The sequence below is a fragment of the Hetaerina americana genome, unplaced genomic scaffold, assembly GCF_022747635.1.
Source record: "Hetaerina americana unplaced genomic scaffold, ioHetAmer1.1.p SCAF_16, whole genome shotgun sequence".
Lineage (NCBI taxonomy): Eukaryota > Metazoa > Arthropoda > Insecta > Odonata > Calopterygidae > Hetaerina > Hetaerina americana.
Genome location: NW_027286719.1, coordinates 9,812,799 through 9,837,100, shown reverse-complemented (window position 1 = coordinate 9,837,100; position 24,302 = coordinate 9,812,799). Strand labels below are relative to the sequence as shown.

The 24,302-nt window shown below is 42.6% G+C and overlaps 1 protein-coding gene across 7 annotated transcripts in view; it reads left to right on the top strand.

Annotated features, from left to right (window-relative positions):
- Positions 1–24,302, top strand: part of NfI (Nuclear factor I) — a 408,654-nt gene that overhangs the window by 215,803 nt on the left and 168,549 nt on the right. For all 7 annotated transcript variants that reach the window (XR_011700587.1, XM_071584089.1, XM_071584086.1 and 4 more), the window contains exon 4: positions 2,840–3,023. Coding sequence is in view for 6 of the 7 variants with exons in the window: in XM_071584089.1 (XP_071440190.1) it covers positions 2,840–3,023 (184 nt within the window). In the remaining variant the exon portion in view is untranslated. The remainder of the gene's footprint in view (positions 1–2,839; positions 3,024–24,302) is intronic.

The window sequence follows — 24,302 nt, the reverse complement described above, 5'->3', positions numbered from 1 at the left end:
ATCTACATCCACGCAAGACCCCGAAACCGACCCAAGGGCGTGTGGCGGGGGGTGTTTAATCACGAACCATGTATGCACGATCCGAATCGTGTCACCTCTACAATGATATTAGTTTGATCATACACTCGAACAAAGTTAATCACACGAAAGAAAGTGCTTACCTTCGGCAATATTTCATTACAGGATGCGTACAATTCATGCTGTAGGACAGTTAAAAAGATGGGCCTATTGAATAAAATATAACATGCAGGAAATAACATGTAGGATATGGACAAAAGAAATAAAATGCCAATCATCTCCTACGCGGTTGGTGTCATGTCTACAAATAATGTTAAGTATGCATTTCGAATGTAAAGTGTCCTCTACATTCGAAAATGGGTAATTTTAGCCCCTTTAGACTTATATCCTTCCAAAAAATAAAGTTAGGTAAATAGAACTATGTCCTAAAAATCGTGGCTCGCTGCCCCATGTAGTAATTCATATGTTCCTCCCCTACCTCTTCTTCCGGACGTCTGGCAAAAGCATGCAAGCACCTCTCTGCACAGATCACCTCGTCCAATTCATAATATCTTGACTAATTATATACTGATTGGCCGAGATTGAAGTTCCCATGCGAGAAAATCTTTTTTGTTGCGAATTTCCGATGCGTAACATGATCACCTCTGCCTGGGAAGAACATCGTAAGGGTTTGCCCGATGCCGATGCCCTTTAATCATGAAGCAGTTCCACGATGCCGCACCGAAATCCTTTTCTGTAAATCCTACAACGCGAAAACAAGTATTAGAACATATTTTTTAAAAAGCAGCCTTCTTGGTCTCTCATAAGGATTCCTTTCCAACACTTCATAGTCGAGTGGTCTCCATTTCTCATCCATAGTAACCTGCGCTCATTAAAGGCGGGAACCGTATTGTTACGGTCGCTGGGACGCAGTAGGATTATCCACCCTGGTCTAGACATTTTACTTTCTAAATGCGTTATATTTACTGCAGTAATTTATTTCATGGCATATTTTACAATTTCATGATATCGTTTTAATTACTTTCAGATATAGAATGAGGAAAAGGAAACAATGAGAACACTCCTGGTTTGGCAGTTTTGGTTAACCTCGATGACGTCGTAAGAATGAGGACGTAAATTAATAGTATCAATGATTTCAATCGCAGGATAAGTAAGAAGTGTCGACAATAGGCAATAAAAAGCAAATAAATTCATAAAATTTTTGGGAATAGTTAACTGCGTTAATGTAACATCCAATTTTTCGTGCTACAGTTTTTGTAATTTTAAAACAGTTGGAATTCTCGTAAACATGTTGGACCATGTTAATCTAAATAAAAAAAAAGTCGTTATTATTCGTTACATCTATTGCTTTATTAATTATTTTCTGCTTGAGCTCAGCTATTTTAATCGAATATAGATATGCTCTTCCCAAAGCAGTGAATCTGTAGTTTAGCTTACAGTGAACGAAAGCGTTGTAAAATAACCTCACACTTGGTAATGGCAGTTTGGCTGTTGGATTTTGTTGTGACACCTCCACATAAACAGAGAATTAATGTTTCTGCCAATCAAGCCATGATCCAAATTTTTTAATCGGAGTTGGGCCTTCCCGAATTCTGACCCGCAACGTCGTGAGGAATGTAGCCAGCAGTCCGCGCAATTCCTCACGTTGAGGTCCCCGGTGTACGTACTCGTGGTGAGAACCTATTTATGGACCGATATTGGGTACCATGTGATAAGTAATTCAATTACGTCGATGTATGGGGGTTAAAATTTCCATTTCGCGACGGGAAACGCGAAGTTGTTCATACTGCTATGGATTTCGTTGAGCTTATGGCATTGCAAACACTTGGGTAATACTGCACCCAGCCATCTTCTCCCAGAATCCTACCATGTCTTAATATATCAATTGCTTCCAAGTTTGCAATGGACAGTTTTATACCCCACATGATGTCGCCTCGCATTTTTTTAAGCATGATAAAAATGTTGTATTCTTCATCCTGTATCAATGCATCGAATGAATCGTTATGTTGCATTGGTATATTTTATTGGTGTGCCGATTTCATATGGAAATACGGTCGGACCAATGTACCGCTAAAGTGATATCAGTTGGTATCAATTGCTGGGGTACAGGGATGAGGAACGAGATGAGATTAGTGTAATGCAGGGGAAACTTCCGACTTACGGGACAGGCTGCAATGAATAGACGATCGATGCTCTGCAAGTGTATGCTCCACCTAAAAACTGCCTGATAGCTAATCGCGCACCCGCCGGAGCATCAATTTGAACTAGTTCCAGTCAAATTTTATGAGAGCTTTTCAAAAGCAGTTTAGTGTGAAGCATATAAATCCTCTTCCTCATATAAATATAAAGCTATATTAATGATTGATCATGGGAAAAGTAGAAATGAAATCGTTAATATTCCGAGCAAACCGACGCCGAGTGTCGGAGGGAGAGTGAATCCGTTGGAATAAGCGCGAAGGATGAGTGAACGCGGCGATCGACGCAAAACGAGGACCGTAGCGTCGAATGCGAAAGGAAGATAAAAAACGGATTTTAATGGGCGTGGAGTTTTTAAGTGAACCCTTTCAGGGAGGGCGGCGCGGTGACACCGGCTTGACAGATGTGGGTGGTTCCCGAATCCCCTTCCACCCTCCCCCCAACTGCCACCCATTCAAAAGGCCACCCTGCTCTCATTGAAGGAGGCGAACGACTCCACAGGTGTCCCACACACCGCGCGCCACCCCGACCTCCCCCTTCCCCGGCCCCGCGCCCCTCCCGCCCCAGACGCCGGAGGTCCCCCTCTCGACTCACATGCCCGCCCTCTCTCTATCTGCCCCCGCAGGTGTGGCGCCTGGACCTCGTCATGGTGATCCTGTTCAAAGCGATACCGCTCGAGAGCACCGACGGCGAGAGGCTGGAGAAGAGTCCGGAGTGCGCGCATCCCGGCCTCTGTGTCAACCCCTACCACATCAACGTATCCGTCCGCGAGTTAGACCTTTACCTGGCCAACTTCATCAACAGCCACGGTGAGTGCACACCCGCCTTCCGCTCCCCGCGAGCAGCGCCCGCTCCTCTCGGAGGGGTTGGCGTCCTCTCGCGCGGGGCGTGTGTTTTTTTGTTTCTTCGGCCCTTCACGGGCTCGGGAAGCGGTGACTTCCGTGGGAATCGTCACCGTTATGTTCCGAACTCGTTTTGGCGGCTCTCCGATCGACCGACCGAATTGGACGATGATGGAAATACCTAATTGGAATTAAAACTGCATGTATGGATTATATTTTTTCATTCGGCAATGATAATATTTTACGCTGATTTGATCATTTATCAGTCTTAAGGCATTATTTGAAAATTTTGAGTGCGCAGCGAGCAAATACCGCAGCAATATATGAATTAATTGACGCATAAAAAATATAGATAGTTTTGATATTTCCCCATACCGTTGAGATTAACTGGTGAGATATTGAAAAGGATGGCATAGAATTATTTAAAGCAGATAATTGAGATAGGTTTGACACATTCATGGGTCATAGATCATGAATGCAAGTACCGTGTCTGGAAAATAGCTACGTGGTAATTTTCTCTATGGGTTTCCACAATATGCTCTAGATGCATCATCCGAAGTGGATTTCATGCAAAACATGTTGGCTGTATATTAGGAAGACTTCTGACTTGCCGCTTACGACTACTGGGTTGATTTCTCGAACGTATTCAAAAATGGTTTGTCTGCTGGATAAAGTACTGTAGAGGATATATTTCCTTCCTTATTCCAGTCTGAAGCGGACCTAAAATTTTCAAATATTCACCATCGTAGGTCATGGCTCCACTGTGTGCAGTATATTGTAATGTATATGTGATCGCGGATGGAGACGATTTGACTTGTTAAGAAATGATGTATCCCAGAAGTTAATTAATGGAAAAGGGCACATTTGAAAATCTTTGTACATATCCTTCGTATATATTTTCATGAATATCATTGTTTGTTGTAGACTATGTAAAGATCTATTTAAATGCGTCATCTAGGTGATTGACTTCCCAGAAAAATTGACGTAACTGTTACGTTTTGCAGTTCTGGGAGGTTTTTCTTCTCGAAATCACGGTTGGTATATGTTCCATTAATGATTTCAGTGATTCTCTCCTAAAAATATGTAGAGAAAAAATTAGAAGTGCAGCAAAAAAATCAAATTTTGAGGATGATTTACGTAGTAGTTTTCAGAAATTTTTGTGTTTTGAAGAGCCATTGTTTTTGTATATCAAAATTCCATAACGTCGAGTTGGTATCAACCTGTAGGAATAACAACCTCAGTAAAAGAATCAGCTGCTGTATCTGGTAGGGACTGCCATTTTTTGCAATATGCACTTCGAGTACCACTAAAAGTCGAATGAAAATTTTAAAATATTATTTCACCTTCCTAAATATAAAAAGAATCTGAAACATTTTTTATGTGAAACAATTTTTAAGTTCTTGGTATTTATCGGTGGTATTATGACTGTTGATGTCGTTGTTAATATTTTCTTCCAATTTTATTTGGTACTTATTTATTCAAAATAAACTTTTAGTTTATTACCTATCCTACTATGCCAATGAGCAGTTGTTAATGAGAAGTGAAAATGCTTGTTGACCATCCTGCATAGGCGTTCGTACAAATTAAGGAATCTTTAAGAAAACAAATTAATCCTGAGATCGGTTAATATGTATGGCCGTCAATCAAAATAATGGTTTTTAATTGTACTATTATTCATGTTTGTACATATTTTTATTTATGTGCACACATTGCAAACGTAGCCGTCCATGGTTCATCTATATTACCCTTGACATGTTGAAATAATTGCTCAGATAGCGGTAACCGTAGAGATGTAATAGCTGAAAGTAAATACACTGGTTTGCTTGATTGTTTTTTCTCATTCATTGCAGTAGCTAAAAAGTATTGGGACTGCAAATGTGATTGAGAGTGCTGTTCTTTGGGCATTTTGAAGACATTGGTAACTTATAAACCAATCAGGGACCCTTCTTTTTTGTTTTTTTGGTAGGAAATCGAAATGCTATTTAGTATTTCACGTTCTATCTTAGAATTATGAGCACACGAAAGAGAGAGCAAGAATCGTAAGTAGTTTGCACGTACGTATTTCCATGTTTCGAAAATTCAGTACAAACCATGTTTTTGACCGAGAGTAGAGATTATATGTTAATTGAAAATCCTTTTGGAGCTTTAATACCGAAAGACACTAGTTTTATTTGTAAAAATACTAATTTAATTAGATAAATTGTTAGGAAAAGTATGTACTTGTGTTTGTCTTTATTCACTCTTGGCCCATTCATTCTAAATGTGCAATCTCGATCTATTAAATTATTAAATATATTTGAAATCGAATGCAGAATTATTGTGAAGAAAGATTAATTTGAAGCGATTCATTAACATCCAAATTATCAAGTGCTTAAAAATAGAAATTATCTTCGATGAACTGTAATCGTTAAAATTATAATTAAGATAAGGTATTTGTCTTAGGTATCAGTACTAATGAAACAACTGACCTATGCTTCTCTTTTGTTCGGTGGTAAGTTTCTTTAAAAGATCAACGGGATTTGCTTACAAATTAGCTGGAGGTGATCTAGCAGTAGTTGATACGGTAAAATACCTAGGTGTCACATTCACAAAAGACTTAACTTGGGGGACTCACATACGTAAAATCTGCGGTCAAGCATATAAAAAATTGGGTTTTATTAGACGCATTGTCGGCAAAAGTGACTCGAAGGTCAAGGAACGTTGTTACCACGCTCTTGTAAGGCCTCATTTAGAATACACATGTAGCGTGTGGGATCCGAGTGAAAAAGGCCTCATTCGGGAAATTGAGAAGGTTCAACGCCGGGCAGCCCATTTTGTAAAAAATTCCTACGCTAAAACGCAAAGCGTCACCGAAATGTTTATGGATTTGGGGTGGGAATCATTGGCAGAGAGACTATTCAATGCAAGATTGAAATTATTAAATAAATTCAGATCCGCATGTTTCAGTACCGAGGTCTCGCAAATTATTCGTAGTCCTACATACATTGGTCGCTTGGATCATGCATATAAAATTCGGGAAATAGATGCCAGAACTAGCCGCCTCAAGGACTCCTTCTTCCCACGGACAATACGGGATAGCAACTGGAGGGTTATAGATAGCAAAAATTCCACTTGCCACCCTCAGCGTCTAAAAAATAATTAGTTCTACTTAAATGCATGCTTTTCCACTAACCTTATGTGTTTTGTTATCATAACCCATTCTTTCCAAATGACCTCATTCGTGTTCTGTTCATCTGTTTTTAAGTCTCCTTTCAATCCCTCGTCCCTCTCCGCGGGGGGAAATTCCTGCTACCTACAACGTTGGTTCGCATTCCCTGCCTTTTACAGTCTCTTTGGGGGGTAGAGTGTTTTGTGGTGCATGTTCATGTGGTAGTGGTGTTTCACATTCTTGCTTGTTGTGTCCTGGCTTGCGTGTTGTAGGATGGCTTTCGGGCTGCATCCTGGGGTGCAGTTTCTCGTTGGTTTGCCTTATGTGTTTGCATGAGTGATAGATCCTCTAAAATTGAAACCAAAACACAATTACGTAGCGCTTTACTGGACTTTAAACGCAAAGTACTTTGCGAGCACTTGGACACTGACCCCAAAGCTTTCTGGTCATGTGTTAAGGACGTAAATGGGAGTAAACAAACCGTGGCTTGCTTAAGGGATTGTAGCAATATAATTCATACAGACAGCGAGGGTAAAGCTAACATCCTAAATTCATTCTTCCAAAGCGTTTTCTCGAATGATGTCGCCACCGCATATCTCCAAGAAACAATACATACTCCACCCATGGAAAAAATAACAGTGGACCAACAAGGAATTCTAAAATTGCTTAATGAGATTAAACCCAACAGATCCCCGGGTCCCGAAAATATACCAGCTAGGGTGATAAAACATTTAGCTCCAAAATTGCCCCGTACCTTGAATTTATATTTAACAAATCCCTCACAGAGTGCAAAGTACCTAAGATTTGGAAAACCGCGCAAATAACGCCTATTTTTAAAAGTGGTGACGGGGAGGATCCCAGTAATTACAGACCTATATCTCTCACTTCTATCTGTTGCAAAATCTTAGAGCACATAATTGTCAGTTCAATAATGAGACACCTTGACAATATGAACTTTTTAAGTGACAATCAACACGGATTCAGGAAAACCCGCTCCTGCGAAACCCAATTAGGATTATTTACACATGATTTACTTTTATCTGGTGAGAGAGGTAGGCAAGTGGTTGCCATCTTCTTAGATTTTCATAAGGCATTTGATAAGGTCCCACATGGTAAACTCATTCATAAATTAAAGGTCGCGGGTATAAACAAGGGCGCCATAAGTTGGGTTAAAGATTTTCTTTCAGAGCGGGAACAGAGGGTAGTCCTTCATGGCGCTAGTTCCGACAGCGTTCGGTTCACGTCGGGGATACCTCAGGGAAGTGTGATCGGGCCGTTGCTTTTCTTGATTTTTGTTAACGATTTGAACCGCGAAGTGAAAAGTAAAATTAGGATGTTCGCGGATGATACGGTGATCTATCGGGAGATATCTGGGGATGAGGATCGTTTTATTCTAGCGCAGGATTTAGATTGTATTACTAACTGGGATTCTAACTGGGGATTGACTCTAAATTATCATAAATGTTCCGTGGTAAATTTCTTTAAAAGATCAACGGGATTTGCTTACAAATCAGCTGGAGGTGACCTAGCAGTAGTTGATACGGTAAAATACCTAGGTGTCACATTCACAAAAGACTTAACTTGGGGGACTCACATACGTAAAATCTGCGGTCAAGCATATAAAAAATTGGGTTTTATTAGACGCATTGTCGGCAAAAGTGACTCGAAGGTCAAGGAACGTTGTTACCACGCTCTTGTAAGGCCTCATTTAGAATACACATGTAGCGTGTGGGATCCGAGTGAAAAAGGCCTCATTCGGGAAATTGAGAAGGTTCAACGCCGGGCAGCCCATTTTGTAAAAAATTCCTACGATAAAACGCAAAGCGTCACCGAAATGTTTATGGATTTGGGGTGGGAATCATTGGCAGAGAGACTATTCAATGCAAGATTGAAATTATTAAATAAATTCAGATCCGCATGTTTCAGTACCGAGGTCTCGCAAATTATTCGTAGTCCTACATACATTGGTCGCTTGGATCATGCATATAAAATTCGGGAAATAGATGCCAGAACTAGTCGCCTCAAGGACTCCTTCTTCCCACGGACAATACGGGATAGCAACTGGAGGGTTATAGATAGCAAAAATTCCACTTGCCACCCTCAGCGTCTAAAAAATAATTAGTTCTACCTAAATGCATTCTCTTTCACTAACCTTGTGAAATATCGTGCAAATCATAACCCATTCTTTCCGAATGACCTCATTAGTGTTCAGTTCATCTGTTTTTAAGTCTCCCTTTCAATCCCTCATCCCTCTCCGCGGGGGGAAATTCCTGCTACCTACAACTTTGGGTCGCATTCCCTGCCTTTCACAGTCTCCTCGGGGGGTAGAGTGTTTTGAGGTGCATGTTCATGTGGTAGTGGTGTTTCACATTCTTGCTTGTTGTGTCCTGGCTTGCGTGTTGTAGGATTGCTGTCGTGCTGCATCCTGGGGTGCAGTTGTTTGTTGATTTATGGCATATGTGTTTGCATGAGTGTTTGATGAAGGGAGTTTTGCATGAGTGTGTGCGCTGCTGTGGGTGTAATTTTCCGTGTTGTTTTTTTGCATGTGGTATTTTTCCTTTTTACGGTTGGTGACCTAACACCCCCCGCCACACGCCCTTGCGGCGGCTTGCGGGGTATTATGTAGATGTTGATGTAGATGAGTGTTGGATGAAGGGATTTTTGCATGAATGTATGCGCTGCTGTGGGTGTAATTTTCCACGTGGTTGTTTTGCATGTGGTATTGTTCCTTTTTACGGTTGGTGACCTGACACCCCCCGCCACACGCCCTTGCGGCGGCTTGCAGGGTATTATGTAGATGTAGATTTCGTTATTCGCAATTGAATCCTCTAAAATACTAGGTTTTTCTTGCCGTTGCCTTCAAGATTTGCTGGACTATTGGACCACGTCATATAAGTATTTAAATATTTTTCAAGATATAAACTGTTAAAACACCAAAATAATCCATGGTCAGGCACAGTCCTGAGGTAAGGACATTTAGTAGGAAAGACTTGTGCAGCCGCCATCCAGCATTACTTACTATTTCGACTCATTGCAAAAAGTAATGACGGTGGGCTAACCCTAATACTCCGTTTTTCTTTAGCCAGAACATAAATCAACAAGTAAATCATTGTGTTCTTTTTCTAACAATATGATGATATCGGAAAAGAAAATACTTTGTTCTTCCATACATTTTTTTTATGCACGACCTAGGTTTCGACTTCGCACACAGCTTTATACATAGAGATGTGTCTCCTCTGTACTTCACCTGATAATGACGTTGTAAGTTGACACCTAGGTCGTGCATAATAAAATATATGTGGACGAACAATGTATTTTATTTTCCGATATTAATCGCTTCCACAACGTGACGCCTCATACCATTCAATATGATGATGTTTTGTGTTGACGCAACAAATTTCACGGTACCAATGAAAATCTATTTCCTCCCAAATCAAGAGAGTAAATGTAATCGAGTGAGTAACTTTGGTGCACGAACCCGTACGACCGTGACCACATGTCACTAGCTTCGTTATCATCATTTTGAAATTCCTCAACGTCCCTCTAATTCACCCCTAACTCTTAACTTTTTAACGAGAGGTATACTTATAAGTCTGTTATAATTAATTTTTGTGCTGCACTGGAAGCTCTATGAGATCGAAAGTATTCATCATGCGCTATTTCATTACTAACGTGCCATTATTATCTCAAAGCCGTGAAACCATCCGCCATCGGATGAGTTCACGCGTTGTCAAATGTTTAGTTCTTGGTAGACGGACAATATTTGACTTGGGGATATCCCTAAGGTCATTATATTTATTCATAATAAGATATAGGAAATGGTTGTAAGTGACCAATATCGTTCTCCTTTGTTGAAAAATGTTGGGGAAAGTGTGACCCCGCGTTTGTTAATTAAAGCCACCGATCTCCACCCGCTCGTGGTCACAACGAGAGAGGTTCTACTCCATTCATTCGCCATCGTCCATTTGGCGTTCTTGAAAAAAATCCCAATGGAAGTAGGCCTTCGGCGTGGAAAAAATTCAGTTCTCTTAGCATTACACTCTCATCATATGCACTGAAACTTTGCGGCGCATGCGCATTCAAGTCTGATTGTCTGATCCGTTGCTGTGTATCATCTTATCTCTCGTGTTCAATTGTTGACATCTCTTGAATCGTATGTTTGTCCGAGAGTTGTATCAGTGATTAAAGGAGGTGACTGACATCCCGAAGCCATTGTAACCATTAGGGATGACTTGATAGTTTGGTGGGGGTCGGATATTCAGGGAATGAAGAAAGGGTGGAGAGAAACCCGGTGTTGACGTTAGCCTACTAATAACGAAAGGCGGCTGGGGATCGCAGTGTAATGCCCCGTCCGACGGGCGGCGTAATCCACTTGGAGTGCTCTACGCGCAGTACCGCGAGTGGAGATTAGGATACCACCGAGATAACAAAACCTCCTGCCTCTGGCATTCAAACCTGGGTCATATACTCGTAGGTTGGAAGCCAGTATATTAGCTACAGAACATCCTGACGTTCGAATGTCCGGCAATATCGATCATATGTCGGGAGTGAAACAAAATCGAATCCCTCGCAACGGGCAATTACCAATCACGTTTAAAATGTATTCACAAACAGTAATATGATTTTATTTCCCGAATATTCACCGAGTTATTCACTAATATCTCAGCGTGGGAAATTCATTTTAACACAAATTTTAGGGAAGGTGATAGCGATTACCAGAGAACGGCGAAATGCTAAGGAAGCCAAAAACCTGGCGATACAGAAACTATACGTCTCTTAGAATGAATAGGGTGATTATTCGGAGAAGACACCTCATCAATGAGCATGGCAATGGTACTCGGCGTACGGCATGTGCACTTTCCAATACACGAGAGTCCCGTAGGTACTTCAAATCCCTATGAATCGGAGCGCTCAGGGTTGTAAACCAGTTCGAAGAAGCCATCTCAGGCGTCAATTTCGAAATCGGCGCATAAATAAATAGAACCTTTGAAGTTATTTCCGCGGAAAGAAAAAACTAAATTAGTAAGCAAACGGCGAGTTGGTTTTCTTGCCTAATTCATTTTTATTCATTTTATTGGCTGATTTTCTCATTATTTTTAAACGATTCCTTTAATGGATCGTGAATAGCCCTTAGATCTATAAATATAGATTTGGATTATAATTGAGGAAATCTCTTCTTCAACCTGGCCTAGTGACCTGGTAGCCGACAGCTCGGTTTTTGAAAGATTTCGCTCTCAGAGAGCACTACCACGGGGAAAGCGTAGAGGGGTCAGCCTCCGAGAACAAGGCACCGCGAAAATATTTGCGAGCAAATGGTATGGCGGAGTCTGCATTGCGGTATTAAATTAAAGGCAGTCTTCGGAATTCATAAAAAAGTGCGTCACTGAACAGCTCCTCTGGACTTCAAATATATGTAGACCTTTCCTGTGGTAAAGTAAAACCATGTAATCATTGGATTAGCCGCCTTATGTTTTGCAAAACGGAACACAATTTGCTGAAAACTTGGCTTTTAGCAGTGACCTGAAGGTCTGTGTTCTCATATTTTATGAGGTTTAATACATGTCGCGAAGAGGAAATAATATCAACAATCATGGTCCAGCAAGAAAACTATGAATTCCATTGAAAATATAATGGTCGATACAAAACTGGAAATAATTATGTATCCGGGCATCCAATTATGATTTTTTGAGGGAAAAGGGCAGAAATGGAAGATTTTTATATAATTTAAGAATGTTGTCGTATTTAAACACCAGAGCGAAAGGGTTTGGGAGCATTATCACGGATTTAGGATACTCGTACATTATTAGGTATTTTTGATTCCTTAGCATCTTTCATGTTTTGCTTTTTCTATCTAATAAATCATTGAACTTCCATTTTGACCTAATAACGTAAAGAATGGGTCAACGTGAATTAAAAAGCAGTCCGTAAATTGCAAACGAACCCTCAATGGTTCTCCCTATTGATGCGAACGGTAATTTTAATGGAGTGTGCTACTTTTTCATGAACTAGAAATTCGGATTGTATTAAAATATAAATGGAAAGTCAAACTCATGTTTACGAGACGCAAGTAGTTTCATCGAGAGTCCGGACGCAGGAGTGTCACTATTCCATCGCGATGCGGATATCCCGTTGTTTCGCGGACGCAAATATGTGACCCTCGAGTCAGCGAATAAACGATCGGTTTCCATGGCAGGCTCTTTTCAAATGACAGTTCATCCGGCAAGGGCATTCTTGACACCGCTCCACATAAGATGGTCGGTCCGGAGGGAAGCGTAGTAGCATCGCATCCCAACGAGGAGACATACATCATCGCCACCGACTCGAGGTTATTCCATACGCACGCACTCGCACGCAGTCATTCCGCCCTCGGGAGTCGTTGATCCCTCATTGGGACCCTCTCCCTTGGAACCCCCAACATCGCCCCCCTCCTCTCGCCCCCTCTCCCCCCACCCCCTCCCTGTCCCCGCACCGCGCGAACTCCCTTGCCCCTATCGCTTTCCGCGGAAAAGGGCCCGCGTGGGCGGTGGCGTGCCATCCGTGACCGGCAAACGCAATTCAGGGCTGGATTGAGTGATTGGTCACTCTGGTTGCTGCACGATTGCATAAGCGCGAGAGGGAGAGGGATGTGGAGCGGTGGGGGAGGCGAGCTGCAGCCACCGCTCCCGCCATTAGGCGATTGCATCTCCCCCCGCGGTCATGATGCTTCTCCTCGGAAAACGCCGGAGGCTGCTGCGATTAGTCGAATGATACGGAGTAGGCGGAATTGTGGAGAGTTCAGGGGGGGTGGGCTTTGGTGCGGGAGGCCGTCTGCTCCGTCCCGGCCCCCCTCCCCCCCGGGGAGGTGTGAGGGCGGTGCATGGCGCGGGTGGGCGGGGGGGCGACGTGGCGTGCGTGGAAGACGCCGAGATTCTCATGCGCGTCCCCCCCCTCGCCCCGTCCCCATACCCCCCGGCCCTCTCTCTGCCCACCGCAGGATGTCCTTCATTCCAGCCCGTCCTTCGTCACGTGACCGGCCGACTCAAACAATGAAGCCCTTCCCGTTCTCCTCGGACAAGCCCGCGCCCTCCGTTCTCCCTCATCCCCTTCCCCCGCAGATGCTCGTCCCTCCTCCTTGACACCGGGGGTCGCGCCCCTGCCATCGATAGGGATCCTCCCTCCCCGCCGTGTCACATGTCTTGGGATTCCGCAGTGCGCATTCCACCCCCACTCCCCCTCATTCATTTCCGATACTCTTTTTTTGGGGCCGAGAGCAGTCTTCATCAAACTAATCCGCCAATCGCACGTGTTCTTTTTTTCATCGCTTCACCGGCTGATTTTGGATACGTTCACGGAGGTGCATGCATTCGTGCTCCCAAACCGGAAGTGATCCATCCCGGCACCGCATTCCCTCTGGAGCTCCAATTTCAACGCATTGTCCGCTCGCTTTAACATCATCTGGAGACGTTTTCGTTCCAGCCACGTGGTTTCCCCGTCGCTTTCCGACGAACGGCTTTCTTTCGCCGTTTCCCGGGCATCACTCTCTCGCTTCCTCATGCCAGCCAGGCATCACTCCCGTCTTGCGCTCCGGCCGCGCCGCGAATCGGACTCACTCACCCCTGCTGCTGTCCTGGGAGCCGACTCGAATTTCGTCTCGAACGAATCTTTAATTGGTGCTCCGACCTCTAATTACGCACCTTGTGGGAAGCAGGTCGCGACGTTTACTTCAAATGATTTCTTGTCCAGGTTTCCTCCACCACCCCCTGATGAATCTATTGCACTCATAAATTACACCCTCCATTTTTTTGCGCATTTCTGTTCACTGCCATTTCCTTTCTGAACATTCGATTATTTCTACCACTCTTAATGAAATGTTGATGATCCACTACGAGCTGAGCTTTGAGCTGTATCCCTGAGCACTCGTACAATGTTTCGGTGGGTTTGAAGTAAGTTTAATGTTTTAATGAATAGATCGCGTCAATAGGTGAAATCGTGCCCCAGTGTTCCTTGCCCACAGAGTCGTGTTTCGCACACATGATGCGATTAATTCGCAATGCTTAATAGAGTCACTCTGTAGTCGCGTAGAGTGATGCAGTCAGGGATTCACAATTTTATTTTTGTCCGAAACGCTATTTTGGAAAAACCGATCGTTACCCGAATACAACTGACTCATGATCTAATTTAGGTTCATAAACTGGTCGCTGCAATAATTTTTTTATAGGTTGATTAATTTCCGTAAAACTTCTGTTTAAATTATAAGAAACAGACACATTAGATTGATATGTATTTGGAAGTGTATTGTATCCGGGGAAAAGTAGTGGAACTTTCAAGATTGAACGGAGAGAGTGACTTAGTATTCCCATATAAATTAAATTTTCACTGCTTAGGTTTCGGTAAGATGTAATACTGTAAGGTGTAAGACGGTGGTGACTTGTCGATTTACCTAGAGATGTTGATCTTCAGCAAATCATAGACAGTGTAAAATAAATTTTATTTGGAAAAAACTATGCTACGTATTCCATTTCACCAGTTCCATGTTGTTCGAGGGGCAGTAAAATTTACTGCTCACACGCGATGAATTTCTTAGAGATTCTCAGACTGCTTTTTCCCCAATTCATGATATTTCTCACGACCTCTTTCTTTCAAATCGAGCGGTCAATTCGATAAAGATTCTCTCACGTGGCGTTGCATCATCAGTTGATGACTACGTGAGGAATTTAGGAATCTCGCAGTGAAGAATGACCCGCGCGCTTGCATTGAACGTACAATTTGTAGTTAAACAAAGGCTGTTTGTTTCCTTGGGTTGATGAAGGATTGTTCACTTTATATAATATTCTGTCCATCATAATTCAATCAGGAATAAGGATTTTCAGCCCATTATTGTTCTGCTGACCCCTGGGTCGGTTTCAGCTGCTTCCTCCTCGACGAAGGCTTTCTACTGCATTCGCCGTAGGAATCGGTTTTTTGGCTGCTTTCCGGCGGAGCGGATGGCTGAATAGGGGACATCCCCCACAAGCCTCCCCTCCCCCCCTTTTCCCCTCCATCATTTACCCCCTCCCCGCACTCCCCTCTCAAATGGACGCATACATTTCACGGTGACGTTTTTTGGCAACGTCATTAAGTGGACGACGTTCAAAATTAAATGGAATTTGTTGTCCGGTGGGCCTCGCGTGCCAAGTAGAGAAGTAAAATCCGTGCAAAGCCCGCTTTTTCAATATGTCAACAAAAGAGTGTGGAGTCTGATTCGGCGAGGGAATGTTGTAAGGAGGGTTAAAAGTCCTCGAGCGACTCATACTTGGTTAGTCGACCAGGCTGGGGGTGGCAGGAAGTTCCCCTCGCTGGTACATATCTATGTGGTTTTCCGTCCATTTTCTGGTTCAAATTGTGTGGAGTTAACGAAGATTATTTCACTTGAATGGGGTGGGAAATTAAATCGAATATTTCACATTTTATGCCCAGAGCGTCATGGCTAAGGGTATCTGTGGCCCCGTACTCCGACAAAAAAGCTTTGTTTGAAAAAAGAAACTGCGGGAACGCGAAAGAATGTCCGCCCTCTGATGATGAGGCCTAGGAGTACTGTCATTGTAAATAATCATTTACGGAAATTTAAATAGGAAAATATCATTTAAAAAGTTATTTTCGAGGGGATATCGTACACTTTTAACTATTACTAAAAATAATCAGGACAGAAAATAATGTTTTTATTTGTTCTTCTTAAGACTTCTCTACATAGTCACCATTCAGAGTGGCACATTTCCCCCAAGGTGTTTTTTGACCTTTCGAAGGCCGTCGTTGTGGAACTCGGAATTTCGCATCGAAAACCATTGTTTCATTTCTTGAATCGCTTTATTTTCGTTTTCAAATCTCCGACCCCGCAATGGTTTCTTAAGATTTGGAAATAAGAAACAGTCGCTTGGGGTGATATCGGTGGAATGGAGTGGATGTGGTAACATTTCAAAGCCCCTTCGCTTTGATTGCTGTTTGCGTCGTGGTTGCTATTGCAGGTCGCGCCGTGTTTGCTTCTGAAAAGGAGTCAGTGGTCGTGGAACCCAGCGTGCTGACATCTTTGACATAGGTAGTTTTTCCAGAATAATATTCCACACTCTGCTGTAACTAAGATTAGTTTAATTCATGATCATTTAGATGGTTTCCTTTTGGTCTCATAGGATAAAGTCCTCTTTCCTCAATGTGGCAGCATCACCCGTGAGTGATGGCCTTCCACTTCGTGGATCGTCTCAGTGGGATACGTGAGCAGTTCTAAAACCCATTTTCCACCTCACAGCCGAGTCATATGACGAGTTATCATTTCCATGAACAGACGTCATTCCACACTGAACATGCCGGGCACTGTAACCTTTCCAATGAAGGAACTTAATTCGGCAAATTACTTCAACCGAAGGCTTCCTGAAACAAAATTAATCATGTCCATAAAAATCATCACATAAATCATGCACATAAAAATCAATTAATATGCAGAACAAATTTCATCTAGATATCTCGGTTATTTCTAAGTAAAAATGACTTGAAAGAGATACACCCACCCCAAGTGGGGTTGCTCAGGATGGTCATTTGGTAACGGAAAATTTGAAAATACTCCACGTGCACACTAACATATATTTCCTCAATTTTGATTACAACCTAAAATTCTCAGCGTCGAGGGTGAAAGGTTTATAATTAAGTACAAACAGTTTTTTACGTCACTTTCCCTTAATAGTGACGCCAGAATGTTCAAATCACATTTGGAAGGGGAAAATGATTGCGTGAGACATTTTTTGTTTCCCTCACTACTTCAGTCCCGGCGTCCCGGTGATGCGTTCTCGAAGAATTGAAGGCGATGAGTCACCTGGAAAAAGGAGAGTGGGGAAAGCTATTCTCGTGGGGAAAGATTGAGCCGTAGGAAAAGGATCTCTCGATAATGAGATGAGTCAGTCTCATGTGGTCCACAATGTACGCATTACATAGAATCATTTCTCGAGGGAGGCTTAAAGATCCCATCCTGGGTGACTTCTGCCTAAGTTCTAGCGAGTAAATGTATGTATGTATGCATATATGTATGTATGTATATATATATATATATATATATATATATATATACACCCATTAATGTATACATATATACATATAATATATAATTAATATATTACAATTATGTGTTTGTGAATTTGTCACGCCCCCGCGCCTATGGAGAACTTGTGCTTGACGCCATGAGGGCAGTAAGGGAGTTGGCCTCCATCATGTCGTCTCTCTTTGAACCCCGAAATGCATTAAAGTCATTGGCCTCCCTCCACCCCCGCATCCGTTTCCCTTTTCCATTTTTAATTGGTTTTTACCGATATTGCTTTTCAATCCCAGCAATTAGAGAGAAGAGTGGGGGGAGGAGGGTTTTCGGGAGGGTCGAAGGGATTCCGATTGGCGGGGCGGGAAGGATCCGATGAATAATGTATTCCCCGGCCCCCTTCGACTCATTCCCACCCAAGAAAATAAATTCAGCCGCCGATTGCGTGAAACTAATTACCGGGACTCTTAGGCTGTGCTCTCCTCTTGATTAGCTGCGCCTGCTAAACGCCCCCCCCCCTGAAGCGAGTGTGTTTGTGTTTTCGCGATAGCCGAAAGGGAGAGATAGAGGGCCTCAGAGCCCTACCCGTGTGGGTCCAAGCCCCCTCACCTCTAATCCCTTCCAACACCCCCACTCCCCCGAAGCCTCTCGTCCTGACCGTTCTCTCGTCCCCGCCCCCAGGGGTCCCACCCGACCGGGCCGAGCGACCCGGATTCCTCGTGCCATAAAAGCTGTGGGTTCCAGGGGATTCCCTTCCCGATGTTCCTGCATCCCCCCACGATGGCTAGGGATGCAGGCCCAGTAAGCGAGCTAGTGCCTGTGGCTCCAAGTCAGAACATTTCGGGACTTCACGCGCGCTAAGTCTCTTGAAAATTCGCGGCAAGCGATGGCTCGCGTGTGGAATTTTATTATTCTTACGTTATGCGTTCGTAATTTGCACTTGCATAGACTTCGGGGAAGGCTCAATTTTTCGCTGTGAGTTGCTTGCAACTACCGATCGGAAACGAGCATGGCATGAAGGCGTGATACTCAGTGGCGGATAATCTAGGCTCTGGGGACAGTAAACAGGGCGGAAATGGGCGACAATGCCACAACAAACTAAATCAGCTGAAATGAAGACGTTATGGGGTTCCTAAATAGGTAAGAATGTACGTGAATCTACAGAAGTAGAGTTAATTAACGAAATAAATGTTTTCGAGTCGACGTGTGCGATATTCGCCAAGTATCATCGTGTGAAAGGGCGGCGCGAGATGAGCCACTTAAGAAACGGCCCGGATGTTTTCTCGGGAGACATATTGTGCAGAAACTCAACTAGAAGGAAAGTCGTCGAGGGCTACCTTGGGTCACGTGTGCTACCGTTTGTTTCTGCGTATTTTACGCGAAATTGCAATGGAGAGTAAAATTTTCAAATTCGCGTATTATTCCGTTTTTTCTGTAGCTTCCTCGTCAGAGTCGTCAGTCTTAGTGACGCGCTGTTCGCGGTTGAGGAACGTTGGTCAAGTGCATGCTCACACCTGCTACTCTGGTAGGACCCGGCCCTGCGTACACTGCGCCCTGGTAGGACGCGGCCTTTCCCTCCAAAATACTTCTACTCCGAAATGCGTCTACTCCTATGGTAAGCTGTTCATTTTACTCACTTCGGCAAATAGGTATATTTCTCTATGATGTATTATGTTTTTAAATGCTACATTTTTTCGCATGGTTAACTTTGAAAACCACTGCCGGTTACAAAATTATTGGTGGCGATTTGGGCTACGGTTAAAAAATCCAATTATACTGGAAAGTGTTGATATCGGACTGCCTGATAGATGTTTTAAAAACTAATTGCATAACATTAAATGGCAAAATAAGCTCAATTTAAACGCAACTCAAACTCAATAAGTACGATGGAAAATTCTGTTTGGAAACATCTTGTTACTTGTTCATCGTTATTTTTAAAATTGAATCATATTTCTGAAGTTTTGTGTTCCCGCTTATGGAATATTTGGTAAAACAAGGAAACAATTTAACTCTTTCCGGCGTTTATGTTACCGAGTGGTGTTGTTCCTATGCGCATCCTGGTGTTGGCGAATTCATGTTATAATCAGTATTAATTCATCTTGATTACATGCATGTATATTATATAAAAATTCATAATTATTTATGATATTATTTTATTAGGTGTTTAACCTTTTTGATTTAACTAACACCCATCGCACTATTTCAAAACATAGTATAATATTGTGGTCAAACAATTTGTCTACTTTGTGTGAAATTTCGAATAATTTTATCATTCGTCCAAAATTATTAAATCTCCTTGCATTCTTCAAACATTAAATTTCCAGTATATTTGCATCAAATTTGATTTGAGGAATTATTTTCAAAAATATCATTTGCGCTACTGCGTGATTACACTTCGCAGGAGAAAATTCCTTGTCATTAATTTATATCTTTCTAATCAAGGGATTGGTGGAATTACTTGGAATATTAATGAGTTAATTTAAGCCTTTGCGAATACCTTGCCGGTAGCCATCTGTTTTTTATTGTCTCTCTTGAATATTTCATGACCATTGCCATTGATTTGGGTATCCCCCTCTCAATCGTCGTTTTATGCTCGAAAAGCTTTGCATTTTACATCTGGAAATGTATTCTAGTACCATAATTTTAAGAACTGTTTTTCTCTCTAAAAGAAACAGCGGTTTTCATTAGTAGGTTCGGTGCTAAATGCAGTCGGGTGTGCATCAAGTCCCGCTGTGACAAGTATTAACGTCACAGGGCGACGCTTTATCCCCTTCGTGTTGTTCTCTGAGACGAGTAGCTACGTCTTAATCGGCTCCATTTCTTTCCTCTTTTTCTCACCTCAATATTTCTCCAAATCCAAACACCTCAGTGTGCACAATTATTACCGCTAAGAGTTTCTGTTTTTTGGCAAGATTTTCACCCGATGAATCCTTCCGTGTGCAGTCAATGGATTTTTCAATCTCGATAAATAAATCCATATGGAAAATTAATCCGTCCGATGCGTGAAAAATAAAGTTTATAGGTTCTAATTTTTCGTTCGGTAACCGCTAGTACAACACATCCCGGTTATAATTGTCTTCAGAAGAGCAGATTTGACTCCTAGAATTAGTGATTTACCAGGAGACGTGGAATTTCGAATTTAATTATCCGTAAAAAAAATAATGAAATTCCTTTTTCAAAAATTAAGTTTTATCGTTTAGAGTGTATACATTTTTTTATTCCAATAAAGTTTTAGGTATTCAAAAACTGAATTAGATCTGATATGCTTCAACCAGAATATTCCCTTCGTTTTATTATTCATCTAGCCCGGTCGCTCTTGATTGAGTTTAACATAAGTTCAGTTGAAGTTAATCAATATTTTTAACTTTGTCTGAGTAGTGTAGTGAAGTGTAGTTTAGTGTTAGCTTTAATTTTGTGAAATAGTTAGTTTATTTAGTTTTTGTGCTGTTTGTTATTAGTTTTTAATAGTTTGGTGGTATTCCTTGTGGGTACTCTTAGTGGCTTGCGGTGGTTTTTGTCCGTCGAATCTAATTGGTTATCGGTGAGTGTTTTATTTTCTTTACCATCTTTTTTCTTTCCTTTCTTTACTTACTTACAAAGCGTAACTTATTGATTGAGCTAAATTTAACTAACCCCTCTTAGAAATTTTAGCATAGTGTATACAGGTTAGCTTTTATTGGGAACTCAGTAGTTTAATTAGGATGGCTTCATCTAGGTCCCCTGTTGCCATGCTCGAAGGCACTGGCGAATGCGCGGCTTTAAGGGCCCGTATTGTCATGCTGGAGAGAATGGTGCGGGAGCTTCGATCGGTGATCGCTGGCCGGAGGACTCCCCTCAGGAGAGATGGTGCTCGGGGTGGGAATACGAAAACCCGCCACGCCCATATGGGTGCACGGATTCGTCCGAATGCTACACGTGGCTGGGCGATTAGAGACCTACCCCGTGTCCCATCTCCCAACGAGGGAGTGTCTCACGTCCGTAGGTCAGACGATTGGAGGGTTGTCTCTCGGGGCAAGGGGAAGGTAACGCTGCGGCGTGGATTGGACTCTGCGGAGGCAGATACCATCCCCGTCTCCAACAGGTACCAGGTGTTGTCGGATGACAGCACCACCGTACCTGCAGCCCCTACCCCTACTCCGAGGGCACTGCCTAGGGTAAGACGTCAGGGAACGGGAAGGGAGGGAATTGTAGTAATAGGTAGCTCGAATGTCCGTCGTGTAATGGTCCCATTGAGGGAGAGGGCGCGCCGCGTAGGCGCCGATCAACGGGTGACCGCCTGGTGTATACCAGGCGGAGGAGTCCCTCAGGTGACGAAGGCGATCGAGGCGGCGGTCAAAGGCACGAAGTGCTCTAGGCTGCAGGTCGTGGCCCATGTGGGCACCAACGACGTCACGGACCGTGGATCCGAGGAGGTCCTCCGTTCCCTTAGGGAACTGAGCTCCGAGGTGAAGCGCGTCCAGGGCGTCGAGGGGGTTCGGCTGGGACTAACGGTCTGCAGCATCGTTCCGAGGGAGGATCGCGGGTCTCTGGTTTGGAGCCGAGTGGAAGGCATAAACCAGAGACTATCGAGATTCTGCTCGGACATAGGAGCCTCCTTCGTCGACCTCAGACCAACCCTCCGATCTTGCAGGACTCCCCTTAACCGATCTGGGGTCCATTACACGGCGGAAGCGGCGAGTAAGGTAGCGGATAGGATACTCGACCACTGTAGGCCTTTTTTAGGATAGAGAGCAGGTCACTTAGTGGGTCAATAACATCTGGGGATAGCGCGTATAATATTATTAATAAAAATATAACAGTCATTGACAACACTGGCAATGATTTAGAAAGACATGTGACACGCACTTCCCCACAAAGGCGTCCTAAATTACAGTCAGACACTAATAAGGACGTTATTCAACATCAAAATAATTTAACTATACTTGTTATAAATTGCAGAAGCCTCAAGAACAAATCAGCGGATCTAGAACACATAATCCAAACTCATTCCGCTGATATAGTATTAGGCACAGAGAGTTGGCTGTGCAATGATATTAATGACCAAGAAATTTTCCCAATAGATTTCAAAGTTTACCGACACGATAGAGATACAAGACCCGGAGGAGGGGTTTTCGTGGCAGTTAAAAGTCATTTTGAAAGCAGGCAAGTTTCATTTGAAAATAATAACATAGAAAGTGTTTGGTGCACCTTACTACGGACCAATCAACCCAACATAAATTTATGCTCTTTCTACAGACCTCCAGACTCAGATTTGAAAACACTTCACACCCTCAACGATCAAATTCACAAGTTTACACGTAAATATAATAACAGCATAAACATAATTGGTGGCGACTTTAACCTCCCTGGTATAGATTGGGACAGCAATATCGTTAAATCTGGGACCCGCGATCGCGAATCTTGCAATTCCATGATAAAATTGGTTCAAAGAAACTCCCTCCATCAAGCAGTACGCATGCCCACCCGTGGAAAAAACATATTGGATCTATTTCTTACAAACACGCCGGAACGTATTATTAGTGTATCAACTGATGAGGGCTTGAGTGACCATAAAGCAATTAATGTCCATTTGGACATAGCAATAAAAAAGATTGTTAAACCAAAAAGAAAAATTTATAATTACCATAAAGCAGACTTTGAATCTTTTGCCAATCAATTAAACTCTTCACTACCCGAGTTCAAAACCCGCTTAAGTCATGCCAACGTGGAAGAAACTTGGACAGAATTTGTCAATATCATGCAAAAAGGAATCGTAGATTTCATACCTATAAAATACGTTAAAGCAAATCGCGACCCCAGGTGGTACAATAAAGACGTTAGAAAAGCCCTTCGAAAGCAGAGAATGCTACACTCTAGGGTAAAGAGGGCAGGCGTGAACACATCATCTCCTGAGAATACACAATTATGGGACACATATAGATCCTCTAAAATTGAAACCAAAAAACAATTACGTAGCGCCTTACTGGAATTTAAACGCAAAGTACTTTGCGAGCACTTGGACACTGACCCCAAAGCTTTCTGGTCATATGTTAGGGAAGTAAATGGGAGTAAACAAACCGTGGCTTGCTTAAGGGATTGTAGCAATGTAATTCATACAGACAGCGAGGTTAAAGCTAACATCTTAAATTCATTCTTCCAAAGCGTTTTCTCGAATGATGTTGCCACCGCATATCTCCAAGAAACAATACATACTCCACCCATGGAAAAAATAACAGTGGACCAACAAGGAATTCTAAAATTACTTAATGAGATTAAACCCAACAAATCCCCGGGTCCCGAAAATATACCAGCTAGGGCGATAAAACATTTAGCTCCAAACATTGCCCCGTACCTTGAATTTATATTTAACAAATCCCTCACAGAGTGCAAAGTACCTAAGATTTGGAAAACCGCGCAAATAACGCCTATTTTTAAAAGTGGTGACAGGGAGGATCCCAGTAATTACAGACCTATATCTCTCACTTCTATCTGTTGTAAAATATTAGAGCACATAATTGTCAGTTCAATAATGAGACACCTTGACAACATTAACTTTTTAAGTGACAATCAACACGGATTCAGGAAAACCCGCTCCTGCGAAACCCAATTAGGATTATTTACACATGATTTACTTGTATCTGGTGAGAGAGGTAGGCAAGTGGATGCCATCTTCTTAGATTTTCAAAAGGCATTTGATAAGGTCCCACATGGTAAACTCATTCATAAATTAAAGGTCGCGGGTATAAACAAGGGCGCTATAAGTTGGGTTAAAGATTTTCTTTCAGAGCGGGAACAGAGGGTAGTCCTTGATGGCGCTAGTTCCGACAGCGTTCGAGTCACGTCGGGGGTACCTCAGGGAAGTGTGATCGGGCCGTTACTTTTCTTGATTTTTGTTAACGATTTGAACCGCGAAGTGAAAAGTAACATTAGGATGTTTGCGGATGACACGGTGATCTATCGGGAGATATCTGGGGATGAGGATCGTTTTATTCTAGCGCAGGATTTAGATTGCATTACTAAATGGTGTTCTAACTGGGGATTGACTCTAAATTATAATAAATGTTCAGTGGTAAATTTCTTTAAAAGA